Source organism: Carassius auratus, chromosome 28 (genome assembly GCF_003368295.1).
Source record: "Carassius auratus strain Wakin chromosome 28, ASM336829v1, whole genome shotgun sequence".
In the NCBI taxonomy this organism is placed as follows: Eukaryota; Metazoa; Chordata; class Actinopteri; order Cypriniformes; family Cyprinidae; genus Carassius; species Carassius auratus.
The window spans coordinates 13075335-13090033 of NC_039270.1; the positions used below are offsets into that span (position 1 = coordinate 13075335).

General features: G+C 39.6%; 1 protein-coding gene across 4 annotated transcripts; it reads left to right on the forward strand.

Annotated features, from left to right (window-relative positions):
* The first annotated feature begins 50 nt into the window (after positions 1-50).
* rundc3aa (RUN domain containing 3Aa) lies at positions 51-14258 on the forward strand. Of its 4 annotated transcripts, none has more exons than XM_026207895.1 (12): positions 51-529; positions 894-1129; positions 9960-10075; positions 10564-10697; positions 10850-10935; positions 11030-11119; positions 11560-11640; positions 11719-11884; positions 12108-12265; positions 12863-12982; positions 13071-13171; positions 13245-14258. In XM_026207895.1, the coding sequence occupies exons 2-12, from the start codon at positions 894-896 to the stop codon at positions 13385-13387; spliced, it is 1431 nt and encodes a 476-aa protein (XP_026063680.1). In that variant the 5' UTR covers positions 51-529; the 3' UTR covers positions 13388-14258. The 4 variants fall into 4 exon arrangements, with proteins under 4 accessions (XP_026063680.1, XP_026063681.1, XP_026063679.1 ...); XM_026207896.1 differs by having other exon boundaries at positions 178-529; positions 945-1129; XM_026207894.1 differs by lacking the exon at positions 51-529 and having other exon boundaries at positions 758-1129.
* Positions 14259-14699: the final 441 nt, after the last annotated feature.

A 14699-nucleotide genomic window follows, 5' to 3' on the forward strand; every position in this document is an offset into this window, starting at 1 on the left:
AAATTCTGTGTTCATACATCAGCCCACGAGTTTCCGGTAAGAGAAGCACGAAGATGTTTCGTTTATTCGACTGAGAAACTAAATGTAGATTTATGGTTAATTTACAGCCGATTTAACAGGTTGAATCTCGCTTCTGAGATCGTGAAGGAGCATTTTCTGTTGGACAGTGAAGGTCTGAACAATATGTTAAACGTCGTCCTCTGGTGGTCGTGTGTAGCTACACTTGCTTTATCATCTAAATGAAATAAACTCGAGATCCGCTCGTTGATGTCGTGGAGGCTGAATCATGTCTAACGCCCGTGGCGCATTATTTTACACAAAACTGCTGACTTAATAAAAAAAGTATTATTACGTGGATATTTGCTTACGTTGATATTTCAGGTGCTTTTCCCTCGAAATTTTAGAGGAGACCTAGCTTGGTTGCCACACACCGTTTTCATTCTGAGATAACCCTCCTGCTTGCAAATAAAAATATATAGAATAAATAACGCACACATTCTGTCCTGCCACATGCTTCGTACGTTTCCTGGTAAGTGTGACTACAGTTATGTTGTGTTTTAATATAGCAAACTGGTTGGTATAGTCTATAGTGTTTACTTACAGGCTTTAGTTTTGAGAAATAATGGGAAAAGTAATAATAAGGTTTACCTGATACGCATTTACCTTATACTAATTTGCATCGATGTAATTTATTTATAATTAGTTTTAACCACAGCACAACGTTTTCTACTCGTTTTATCTCTTTAAATTATTAAAACAACCACTGGGAAGTACTCCACAGCTACATATTCATGACCGTTGCGCATGTTGTTATTATCATCAGCCATTTGAAATCATGTGCGCGTGTTCCGATCGATCTCGTCTGAATGATTGCTGATTATATTACGCTTCAGATGTCTGAGAGAGCATTCAGAGGATGTCTTTCTGTGGCCCGGTCTCCTCAGCTGGAGTGGACACGCAGCAGCGGAGGGAGGGGTCTGAGCCGCTCCGCCAGACTGGAGGCTCGATGCAGCCTGCGCCGAGTGAAGTCCGGCTGTCTCCAGACCGCGATGGCTATGGGTCTAACGTCGAAGAAATCCTCTTCTAGAAACAGCGGCGTGGAACGCAAGAACCTCATCACCGTCTGCAGGTATCTTACTGCGTGACACACAGCGAGTCACGTTCCACGGCACGAAGCGTGTTCTCACTTAGCTTGTCATGTCACCTAATGCCTAGGTAATTAAAACTGTCTCGAGGTAGATTTCTAATTGTATTTTTTTATTTATTTTATATATATATATATATAATTTATTTATAAAACTTTAGGTAATATAAAATAATAATATACTAATTGTATATGTATGTAACTAGGGCATAGGATAAAACATCTCTTTTATTTTACCCCTTTTTTGGGTTGCGTAAAAGCGTTGAATATGAGACCCTTTAAGGACGTCTGTCCCTTATTCATAGCAGCATCCATGACGTCATTACATCCATCCGACCATTTTCATGCTGTGCACTAGATAGATAGGCCAAACCCACAATATGACATTCTCCCTCACAGAGCCTTTCTCAAAAAAGTGAATGCGATATATATATATATATGTGTGTGTGTGTGTGTGTGTGTGTGTGTATGGGTTTGGTAAAATATTTTTCTCAAATAAAGACAACACTACCTAATTAACAGGATCATGCATTAACACTAATTTGTTTTCTATGTAGCTGTTAAAGTCAATATTAAAATACAAATTTACCCTATTTACTTTCTTAATGCAGATTCCTGTTATTCTGTGCATGATTCACCGTCATTGCATGGAATGTTATCTCTTCATCTTAAATAACTTCTTTTTTTTTTCTGAAGTCACTTAGTCCATAATGGCTATTGGATGTTAACCAATAAACAAACTGATGTCATGTTGATTTTCCTTGCATATACTGTAAATAATTAAAATATCAAAATGCAAATCTGTGTTTTAAACAAACTGTGTGTGCATTAATTTTCCTTGTATTATTTTATTGTTCAAAAAATCACACTACAATGAATGTATTGTCAACTTTGCTTCATTTGCATCATTCATTCAGCATGCCAGTGGATAAGTCAGTTTACTAAATAAATCTCATCTACAACTAAGTAATAAGTAGTTTACAGATGCTTCATCAATTCAGAAATGGAAAGCTGTTACACTTTTTCAAAACAAATATTTTTTAATTAGCATCAGTGGTTCCATGAAGAACCTTTGACGTCCATAGAGCTTTTCAAAAGAAGAAAAGGTTATTTATATTTTTTTGAATGTGACCCTGGAGCACAAACCCAGTCTTAAGTCTGGGTAAAAATATTAAAAAAAAAATATTTGTAGCAATAGACAACAATATATTGTATGGGTCAAAATAATATGGTTTTCATTTATGCCAAAAATCATTAGCATGTTACATAAAGATATTTTTCCATTAAACTATTTTGTGTATTTGCTATATACTGTAAGTGTAAAAAAAAATTGATATATAAAATGCATTACTATGGGCTTCATTTGGACAACTTTAAAGGTGATTCTCTCAATATTTTGATTTATTTAGCACCCTCAGATTCCAGATTTTCAAATAGTTGTATCTCGGCCAATATTGTCCATAATAATCCATACATTAATGAAAAGCTCATTTGTTAAACTTTCCTGATGTATAAATCTCAGTTTCATATAATTTACCCTTATGACTGGTTTTGTGGTCCAGGCCCACAAATGTTCTTGAAAATAGCTAATTTAAAAACTGCTCCCCAACCAAAAATGGCTCTTCTATGGCATCACTGCAAAAACACCCTTTTGGAGCCTTTATTTTTAAGGGTGTATGTTTTCTAGCCCCTATCAGGAGATCCACATCAGGATCTTGACTCCGTCTCAGTCCAATGCCACTTATTGTACGCTTGCAATGCTACGTGCACATTTTGTCCCAGCACACTGTGTAATGTACGTTGGTGAGTCATGGCTGAAGCGTACGAGGCACAAACTGAATTCCATCACTGCATTCAGTTCTGCAGGGCTGTGTGGGACTGCACCAGAGCTGCACTTTACCGGTCGGCTGGTACAACACATTAAGTGGGTGTTGAATAATTCATTTTAGGGGCACCCCAGGCATAGGACATGTACAGTTGCTGAATGGACACAGAACACTGTCACTCCTGTTGGGACAGCAGCACCATTGTGTTGTCATAATGGAAATGCAGTCAAAGAGATGATTGTGATGTGGCGAGCTGTTGTGACATCATCATCCCCATCTCTTTGCCTGTAGTATGTAAGAATATGGGTTCTAAAAGTGTTAATATTAATTCTCCAAAAAAACTATTTTTGGATTATAACAACATGAAAATAGACCTTTATTAATGTCAGCACATATTTATTAAGTATACAGCACAGTGGTTAGAACCAAACTTTCCAAGGTTCTACCATCTGGATGGCATAATGTAGGAATTGTTAAACACATGAAACACATTATGCTATGCTAATGCAGAGTGGAAAAATGAACAAGAAAAAATTACAAAAATGGACTTCAGACCGCACAGATTATTATAAACACAAAGACGCTTTTGTCGAAAAGGGCAGAGGCCTTTCTCCCCTTCCCACACCTCTTGTATGGCCATGCCAGATCAGTTTGAAACATTTAAATGACAAGTTACACAGGACAAAGGACTTGACGAAGAAAAATACATTGGAATCTTAATTAATGGCTGCTAGCAAACAAATCTCGAACACTGCTTAATTGGATCGTGATTAGCTCAGATTACTTGTTGCTCTGAGAGGCACATAACTTAAATCTCCCGTGCTTCTCTCATGTGTTTGTATTTCTCTGGTACATTGAGATCAGGAGACCATTACGTTCATTTCCTTCACTCTCAATCATCAAACCCTCACTCCCATTGTCATGTCTCTCAGTCCACAGTGAGATGCTCATTAATGAAAGTTGTTGTTCAGTCTTCAGCAACCTTTAAACCAGATTGAAATTGTCAGGGACATGTTTTTATTTGGCCCCTAAATCACATTGGGCAGTGTAGTCTTCATGTTAGATGATCTAAACCGTAAATCAGGTGCAAATCTAACCAATATAGTTCTCTAAAGCATTTTTGTTGAAACTGAGAGCTGTTGACTTTGTGGAGAAGGGTTCTGACCAACAGAAACATGGTTATTTTCACTCCCCATTACCAACCCACTTATCTCATAGCTGAGTTTGTTCTGTGCTAAGATCGAAACATTAGTGATGTTTTTCAATGGTTACACACACTGTCTGGATCTCTGACATGCTATAACTATAGACGGTCACACATTGTACACAGTTTCAGTTTTTACACTCAGACTAAACAAATGTCAGTTTCAGAGGGGATAAATAAAGACTTCAATGTAAGGGCACTCAAAATAGGTTTACATGTTTGTCGGTTGTTGTTTTTTACCAATGGGATACCTCGAATGGACTGTACGTTGTTTTGGATAAAAGAGTATTCCCAATTGTTTCCATGTAACAAGGCAAGAGCTCAGTACTTTGAACCATGAGATCTGTAACAGTGAATGGCAGCAATGTCATCATTGATAAAGGGTGAGTTTAAGACATGAAGCAGTGTAAAATAGGGCATGATGACTGCCTCCCAGGTCAAAGTCGAGAGGTAAGAGTTCCAGCGGTAAAAGAAAGGCTCTTGTTGATGTCCCCATGTCTTGACTTTCCAATATAATGGAATGGCCAGTTTTGCTCATCTCCTTGAGAAAGTTTTCCGGACAGCTGAAGCTAGTAATGTAAAGGTGTGGACTCCGATGATTCAAGAACTCTGCAAGGATGAGCATTTGAATTCAGTGTCAGTCTTTGTATAGCACAATCAACAGCTTTAGTTTTCTGTATGACTTTTCATCTGAAATGATATACAGAAGTCACTGTCTTATGGGACATTTTTTCAAAGGGACATAGTTGTCTTGATAATGTGTAGTTTCTTAAATGAGCTTTTCTCTATTTCTCTTAAAGGAGCCGGGGATCAGTGTTATTCAGACATTTTAAAGTGGGTAGCAATTGCCATATTTTCATCTCCATCCTTAAGATCTAGTTCTCTGACCATCTAATTTCTTAGGAACATGTCAAAATCATATTTATTTTACCGAACCTGTCTTGGCATCAGCTCAGCTTTCTCTGACTGGTTCTTCCATGATAAACTTTAACTCCGAGCAATGAGGCTGAACGCACAAATACACAAACCATCATTTTCACTTACTTAGCTTGCCAGCACATACCTAAACCACTGAACTATCCTCCAGTTATAGTAAGAAATATATACTGTTGTCTGTAAGATGTGCTGCAGTCTGTCTGGGGGGGCCTTTTACTGAACAATTATTGGATTGAAATGCTTAACCAGAATTAGCAGACAATGCTGGTACTGCCTACAAGTTGGGTGATGGAAGGGGAGTGAAAAAAATTAATTAAAAAGTTCAAAACAGAGAGTGGGAGGGAGATGTAGTGAAAGGATCATTGGTCAGGCCTGGGAGAGGGGGGCCAGAAAAGGGAAATAGGGATGATGGATGGAAAGGGTATAGGAGAGAGGTACAAAAACAATCTGGAGTTATATGTAGGCTTTAAAAGCTGAGAACAATCCAGAACTGGGAGGTTATTCATAGTGTCCTGTGAAAGGTGTTCTGAAAAAAAAACTTAACAAAATCTTAAGGAAAAAGTGCTATGAAGTAATATTTCATAGAAGGTTCTGGCTTTTTTGGCTTGTTACCAAGGGGGCAAGACTAAGGACACAAAAGCCATTTGTTAAGTGGCTGCACGTTTGTTTTTCAGTGTCAAATCGTACCAAGACAGTCTTGCTGCCACATTCCTATATTAGCATTTTAGCCCTCACCCTGCTGACCCTCAGAGACATGCACATCTTAATATTTACATTTACGCATTGTACAGTTGTCAGACTTTATGATATCCATGTGTTTTTCACTGCCCTTGTCACCAGGCATTGTGTCCAATCAAGGTAATTGGTTGGATGGTGTTGGGAGGTATCCTTCCTGCAATGATTATTGGTATTTGTAATGTTCTCGGGGCATGGGATTGCCCTACCCTTGTGGAAGACACCTCTTGGTTCATTCATTGAGCCAAAGAGAAAATCAAAACTCAAAAATCGTTTGTGGATTAAAGTACCCAAATCTAACTGGTTTGTCATTACAGTTGCACAAATTTTGCCCTGGTCAAATGACAAAGCAATGAAAACAGCCACAATCAAACAACAACAGGTGACTAAACTGAAATCCAAGCTGGCAAGATCAGTGATTCTTGTAAAACCTTGGAATATCGATGTAACATAATGAAATATGTTAATTACCACAATTTAAATTATGTTACACAGAAGTAATTCTATTATTGCTACAGATAAAAGTCCATGGCATAACCATCATCCTTTGGAGTTGGATTCATTAATTACTAACCTGTATCCAGGATGTATTCCAGAGAAATTTTAGGTGAACAAAAAAGAGACTTGGTCCAAAAGGTAAAGTTTTTGTTATGAATGGCAAAAATTATTCAAAATGCAATAACTTATCTCCACAGAAGGTATGCTCTGATGATGATGATGTTTCCTCAGCTGTTGGTGATATATGTCTATGTTTTATTTGTTCCTAGCTTGGTGAATCTGTCCCCCCATCCCACTCCCAGCACTATGCACCCTCCCCAAAAATTTGGCATTTCTGCCCATTAAAGAGTCTTCCTCTTGGGCATAAAAGCCTTTCGGAAGGACGTAGTCTTGGTGCCTCGGCTGAAGGAGGCACCACCCATGGAGATCTTCGTCTTGCCACTGGTGATGGTGGAAGAGCCCAGGGATGTTGTGCTCTTCCCGCGGGAGATAGAAGAGTTTCCCATCATGAGCTTGGTCTTGTCTCTCTTGATCGATGTGTTCCCCAGATTGAGGGCCGTCTTGCCCTCTGTGAAACTGGTGTTACCCATGGCGGAACCGAAGGTGGTGGCCGAGAAGCTCCAGGAGATCTCCTCCAGCAGCCAGCCTAGATGACTGGACTTTGAGCACGTTCAGGGTTAAATTTTCTCAACTCTCCCTTGGGAAACTTCTGTTCTCCTGATTCTACAGGATGAGGTGATGATGGCTCATCGCGTGCCCTGGCAGCAACGCATCCCAACGCGCACAGACAGTGTCTGGCTGGGTGTGACAGTCCAAACAGCTAGTGTCGGGATGGGACCAGAATGCTAAGCGTGGTGAGAGCAACCCCCATGCAGCATAAAGCTCTTGTTGAGCAGTATAACGTGGGATCTGCAAGGCCACATACCTCCCCTGTGTGCCGTGAATGGACAGAGGCTGCCGTAGGAGGCCTTCGTTCTATCTGGGGGCAGAGCGGACAGTAGACTGCATTGTCCCGTCACTAAAGCAAAGCACTGAAGAACACATTGTTGAGCGACACAATTGGTGGTGACATCACTACCGTGGCATTGTGCCTCCCTAGAACCGCTATCCGATGTTATACTGTACATGGCTTCTGAGAAGGGTATCGTGTTGACTGCCCAACACAGATTGTTGAGACTCTAGGGTGTGGTCTGCTTTTATGAGTTTATGTCAGATCCCCAAAATGTACACTCAAATAAATTATTGTTGAAAGTGTTTTGTTCGGTTCTGTTCTGTCCAGCTGTGAAAATTAATACATTTCCTATATAGCCAGTTCTTGAGATGCTTGCTAGTTGTGCCCGCTGCTAGGTAAAGCCAGGTTCACACTGTAAGATTTTGGTTTCTTGTTGATAAATCTAAACTTGACAAAGTCTTACCGCTTCTACTACCTGTCCATGAGAAAACTGGGACCAAAGTCTTGGCTATGATTGCACAGTCTGATATAAAAAATAAACATTATAGTTTGCTGGGGCTTTTATCTAAGATCTGATTTGGGTCACGTTGTATATTTTGACAACCAGTGTGTGCCCAGCTTAAGGTATAGTCAAACAAACCCTCTGAAATATTTTAAAGATTGAACAACACATTGAACAATGACCATCTCAAAGGTCTATTTATTGACAATTCTGATTTAATTCATTGTTATACTGGTTGATTCATGCTACATTTAATGTAAGATTAACAAGTCAAAGAATGAACAACGCACATTTTTATTGTAAGGCTATGGTTGAAGTTATTTTACTATGACTTGGTTAGTCCATTTCAATGATACAATTCCACTTGCAAAACAGAATCTCAGATCTGGATTCTGGCTCACTATTAAACTTAGACCCTCTTCTGCATGTGAACAACAATAGCAGCCATTCTAATTGTGGCAGTGCACACCCTCACACATGCATGCATGTTCTCTTCATGAAAACCAGATTGGTGTCTGATCTCTGAACATGTTCTCAGACAAATCTTTAATTTAAAATCATCTGTATTCTCTTTCAGTGACAAACACATCATGCTCGGTTCCAAGCCAATTTAAAATACACTTACACTTCATTTTGCATCTAGAATGCATTTGTGTGCGATTCTAGAGCAAGCTGGCAAACACTTGCACCTTACAAGACATCCAACCTGCTGAAACGCTCTGCTACAGTTATTCTTTGTTATTGTAAGTTATTCTTTGTGGAAACACATACATGTATACTCTACATATGCTGTTTGCAGTTGCATTTGTGTCTTTAAGTCACAGATGAAAATCCCAGTAGAGATTCCATTGAGTCTCTTTGCCTCTTTTAAGGGAAGTCTTAACAACAGTGACAGACTTCTCCCCTTGACTTAAAGTGGCCTTGCTCAAAGAACTAGTAGTCTCCCCGTGAGTGATTGTAGTTGTACCCACCACAAACGCAGTCTCTCCCTTCCTCAGTTTGGTCTTGCTCCTCGAAAGAACCGTCTTCCCCCATGAGATGGCCTTCTTGCTTTTCATGAGTTTGATTTTCCCTTTTGAAAAGCAGGTCTTTCTGAGTAAAAGAAAAGCCTTGGCTTTTGAGTCTTCCTCTTGCTGTATATTGGTTGTCTTGTCCTTCTCAGTGCTCTTTCTTGCTTTTGAAGTCTTGGTCTTTGTTTCAGCGTTTGTGGATCCCTTTTCCATCTACTTGGTCCGGCGCTTGGGCATGAGGGCCTTGCGGATGGAGGTTGTAGTTTTGCCTCGGCTGAAGCTGGCTCTGCCCAGGGAGATGGTGGTCTTGCCTCTGGTTATGGTAGATTCGCCCATAGAGGTAGTGGTGACCCCACGGGTGATTGAGGACTTGCCCATTGTGATGGAAGTCTTGCCCCTGGCTATTGAAGAGCCGCCCACAGACAGGGCAGTCTTCCCTTCCGTAATACTGGTGTTCCCCATGAAGGCATGTAGGTCGTCAGGTCTTCAGACTCTCAGTTCTCTCTCTGTTTCCTCTACCCTTTGAGTGGGCAAGAGTCCTAGCATACCAGCGCCTTGCAGGTTTGACTGTTCTGGGAGAAAACTGTACACTGTATCGGGACAGCCCTATATAGATCACACCACCAATTCAGCAAGTGAGTGGGTGGGGAAAGTGTGCGTGAGTGTGTTAGGATACGAGGGAGATTCGCTCACTATACTGTTGCTTTTAAAAAAACCAACAACAACAGGCGCAGAGGATCGAATGGAACCCAGGCGAGGACAAAGGTCTCCACGCCGACAAGTAGCATAGAGATGTTGGCAGGGGCACAAGGACTCCAATTGTGATGGCAGGAGTGGTAACGTGAATACGGCATCAAAAGGGCATTGTCTAGCACACAAGACAATTGGGATTGACCTCAGTAGTCCGCTGTGGCACCACTCCCGAAAACGCCTGTCTTTACATCAGCTAGAATAGCAGCGTTGAGTAGGGCCTGCACTGATGCTAGTGCTTGTGTCTGTCTTTAAGATGCAAATCATACTGTTAGCGAAGTGTGGAATTTCACTGCGTGGTTTTGGTTTTCTGATGAATTTGGACTTTCCAAATCGGATATGCTAAGTAGCATATCTAGATAACAAAACGTACTGTATCTCGCCTCTCTGTTACTCTCTTAGGTTCTCTGTGAAGACATTGTTGGAAAAGTACACTGCAGAGCCTATTGACGACTCATCGGAGGAGTTCATCAACTTTGCAGCAATTTTGGAGCACATCCTAAGTCATCGTTTCAAAGGTATATGTTAAATCAACTTTTCCTGTCAATTGACCCTTAGCAGGGATCTTGATTGACAGGCCATCTTACTAATCATAACGCAGAATCCACCATTTTTGAAAAATCGTGTATATCTTTTCACAGTTGAAACAAAATACCTGATGTTCATTCATATTTATTGTTTGCTTTAACTAGTAAATATGAAAAGATGTTCAGTTCAGGCGCTACAGCAATCTGTCGTGACACATTAAAGAGCCACTAAACAGTACTTATTGTTTGAATTTCTTTAAAACAAAAAAGCAAAATTTGTTTCCTACCGCAAGTAACCTGCTGTGTCTGGTCTGTCAGTGTGTTGTCAGTTTCCTCTTTGGAAACAGTTTCCTTACTCCGCGATGTATTTTTCACTGTGTGAGAACATGACGTGTGGCATGAGAGCGCCATGGCCAGGAGTTAACTCTCAATGTTTGTTGGTACTCGCTAATAATATGTGGTGATTTTTATTTTATCAGGTCCAGGTGGTTGGTTCAGTTCAGATGGCCAAAGGAGTTTCTGGGACTATATCCGTCTGGCCTGCAGTAAAGTCCACAACAACTGCATCAGCAGCATTGAGAGCATTGAGAACATTAGCACGTCACGAGCAAAGGTGAGACACTTTCATCTTCAAGCACTCTTTACACTCCTGAGACGATTAGCATAGCATGTGTTTTGTTTTGGATGCTGGTGTGCTGATTCTTTCCATCCTGCTTCACTAGCAAAGTTTTATCTGTAACTGTTTACTCTCTTGTTGTCCTACAGGGACGAGCCTGGATTCGTGTAGCTTTGATGGAGAAGCGTTTGTCTGAATATGTAGCCACTGCGTTGAGAGACACTCGTACAACCAGGTTATAACTCTGCTCTCTTTCAAATGAGCTTGAAAGCTGTCTTTATCATTTCAAAGTAATTTGATAGATTTGTAAATCTACATTTGCACTGCAGGAGATTTTATGATGATGGTGCCATAATGCTCCGGGAGGAGGCTACTGTTCTGACAGGGATGCTAATTGGACTCAGTGCCATTGACTTCAGGTGAAAACTGCATATATGCTCACAACTCACAAATGACACTTATTTAAGTGTGAAAGTTTTTTTTTTTTTCAGCAATGTGTCATTTCTTTGTCGCTAGTGGCACTATTATGAAACAAAAATATATTGCAGTATATTGGAAAATATCATGTAATATATTAGGCATATATTCTTGTATATATTTATATTTTTCCAATATATTGAAAGCGGCAATCATTTGTATATTTTGCAATATATTATATAATATATGTATCATCAATATATTATTAAATGTATTCAAATATATAAAATATTAGAAAATAAAAAGAAAAATAATATATTACAATATATCACAATATATTTTAAGAAATATATTGGTAAATATATTTTCCTTTCGTAAGGGTAATTCGAATAATGAGATATGATACTGACTGTTTGTCTTTTTTTTTTTTTTCTGCCATTAGTTTCTGTCTAAAAGGAGAAGTTTTGGATGGAAAGACACCTGCAGTGATTGACTACACACCTTACTTGAAGTTCACCCAGAGGTAGGTTTTTCATTTGGTGACCAAACACAAATCCTTAACCTTATAGTAGCCTTTCAAATATCATCACTGCCCCTGCAGCTATGACTACCTGAGTGATGAAGACGACCGCCGCAGTGTGGACAGCAGTGCCAGTGATGAGAGTGTAGCCGAGCATCCTTACATTCCTTTGGTCACAGACGAAGAGACCTGGAGCAACAAATGCCGAAAGATGGAGCAAAGATTCAAGATCGTCTATGCCCAAAAGGTATTGGGAGCTTTTGACTTCTAGTCATTGGGTGATCTGGTTGACAATGTTCACTACTGACAAATCCATCTTAACTTTGTAGCTGGTTTCTTGCTGGTCCAAGATGCTCTTGCAACGACCAATTTGGATCAGAAAGAAACCAGCTACTATGTTCTAAAACACAGCTGATTAAAGCAGAAATAGTGCCCTTCAAATACTGATCCATAAATCCTGGTGATTTTAGGGTTATTTAGAGGAATTGGTCCGCTTGAGGGAATCCCAGCTGAAAAATGTAGAAACTGAGAACAAGCGGCTTGATGCTAAACTAGAGGAACTACAGGTCCAGAGTCAACAGGAGAAGAAAGAACTGGAGGCAATTATACTGGAGCTACAAGCACAACTGTATGCACACACACACACACACACTATAACACCTTCTGCATTTGTGTCAACTAGAATCCTAGTGAAAAATAAATATACAAAAAATGTATTCAAAATACATGTATTGCATACTAAGTATACTAATACATTTAACATATTTATAAAATTGTACTCAATCACTGAAATTGTACTCTTGGTATACTGAACCAGTATGCTTAAAGTCTGCTAAACTGGAACAACTAATTTTGTATGTAAAGTAGTGAGGTCCAACTAAAGATACACTGAAGTATTTGATTGTGCTAAAGTGGAGCTATTGCATGTACACTTCAGGTACGCTTTATCTTGCATTTAAAGAATGCTATTACTCGAAGATCATACACTCCCTTATTAATAGTGACATTAAAACACATTTTAGGGTTAATATTAAGAAATTAGCGTTTTGCTCAAGTAGCACTCCAAATAAAGTGTATTTATAATTTTTATATCCGGAAGTCTCAAGCAATATGTGAGTAAGTATGTTAATAGATTTGAACTACACTTAGGATGAAATGAATGTTTTTTATTTTTAATTTTTTTCTAAGGAAGTCTCTGATGGCTTTATTCTGGTATGTTGTGCAGCACTGGCATCATTCCCTGCGAGTCCTCTCATTTGGCAAAAGGACTGTCTATTCCACTCATTAACCAGTGGACAACTGCACAAGCCGCCAACAACCAAGGAAATGTAAAGCTGTTCCGTCGGTAAGCACTGACTTGAAATGTGAAGTCCCACAGGAAAGCACCGCTCAATTTAGTCAATCTAGCAATAAAATGTTGTGTTTGGGTTTAGGAGAAGTTTTCACAGTTTGGACCTCTCAGTTGATGCAAGTTTGAACTCTGACTCTCAGAAGGAAGACGGCAATCAGAATGGAGACACAGCCTGGTCAGCAGGTAAAAACACACTGATTAACACACAATACAAGCATGTCTGAATACCGATTACTAATCAATGCTGTCTCCTCAGCTAAAGACAACACTCCCTCTATGCTCGGTCTGTGTGGTTCTTTGGCTTCTCTACCCAGCTGTAAGTCACTGGCAAGTCTCAAGTCCAGTGAGTATTTGGTCAACATCAGCACAGAGCCTAGTCCTGCCCTGTCTCCCAGCTAGAGGGCGCCAAATTCTGATCAACAAGACACTGTCAGTCTCAGATGTACAGTACTTTCCTCCAGGAAACATCACAACTGACCTACCGACATCCTTCAAAGATCCCAATGAGCTGAAACAATGTATTAAATACACAAGGTGTCTTATTTGAATTTTTTTTTTTTCGTGAATTGTGAGATCTTAAAAATCCTTGAATGACAAACCCTCCAGCGCTCTCTCGTTTTCCTGTCTTTACTTGCCAGTTTGTTGTTCACTCTATGTCTTCCACTCTTCGGTGCAGTTTTCATCAGCATGTTTGAGTGTCACTACCTGAGCCTCATATTAGAGCCCAAAGACACCGCAGCTTATCTCCGTTAGCTCTGAACCCATCAGTCCTTGAATTCCCAGCACCAAATGCACAAGTAGATCAAAGTGATGCATAAAACTCAAGATTTGGCAGTTATTCGGTATACAGTCTGAAATGAACATGAACATAGAGAGTGGCACATCTGGTCATGTTAGCCACTGCTGAATCTCTTATTTAGATGCATTACCTTATTCATATGCTTATAAGCAAAAGATACCAGGGAATGAAAGAGAGAGACCAGGGAAGGGAGTGGACGAAAGCTGTTGCCTGTATCTGCATGTGAAATGCGCTCTATTCAGGCTGAAATTGCCTTTGCTGACTTGATGTACTTGCTCCTTTGACAGTTGTATGATTTGACTGGAAGCAACTGCGAGTGTTGACAGCTAAATTCAAATCTTTTGTCATATTTCTCTTATTAGTGTTGCGTCATTTCTTGTGTTTCTTCAGTTACATAATTGTATATTTTGTTATGCGGTGGCAGTGCTCTGCAGTTTTGAATTGTAATAAATGATAATTTTGTTATGTCAACTCAGACTTGTCTGTATGAATATTTCAAAGCATGTAAATCTCACATTCTTTGCCCAGATGCTTCAGGGCAAACATCAGAGTCATAACAATAGCAGCACTTCCTGGGAGAACTCTGCATCCAGTGTAGGTTGCTTGAAATGGCTTTGCTTTGCAGGAAATGATCAGACAGAAAGATCACATGATAGATCTGCTTAGAATTGGCTTATGCTACATACAGAGATTGCCACGTTTCCTAAAGAAGGAAGGGTGATGAATTATCTGATGTGAAGAAACAACTGAAGCAATATAAGCATATGATAATACAAATATGTTGGTACACGCAGTGTTAAACAATTTCTGTTTTACTTATAAAACAAATAAACAAATAGATAAAAGTAACCCCTGCAACTACATTTTCTTACTCAATATCCCATTTCACTTGGAGTATTATGGAAATAAAAC

Bases quoted from the DNA above. Each gene is read 5' to 3' on its own strand.
- rundc3aa (XM_026207894.1), top strand. From the start codon at position 867: ATGATTGCTGATTATATTACGCTTCAGATGTCTGAGAGAGCATTCAGA. The intron at 10,076-10,563 runs GTATATGTTAAA...TTATTTTATCAG, and splicing joins CCTAAGTCATCGTTTCAAAG to GTCCAGGTGGTTGGTTCAGT. The intron at 11,641-11,718 runs GTAGGTTTTTCA...CTGCCCCTGCAG, and splicing joins TACTTGAAGTTCACCCAGAG to CTATGACTACCTGAGTGATG.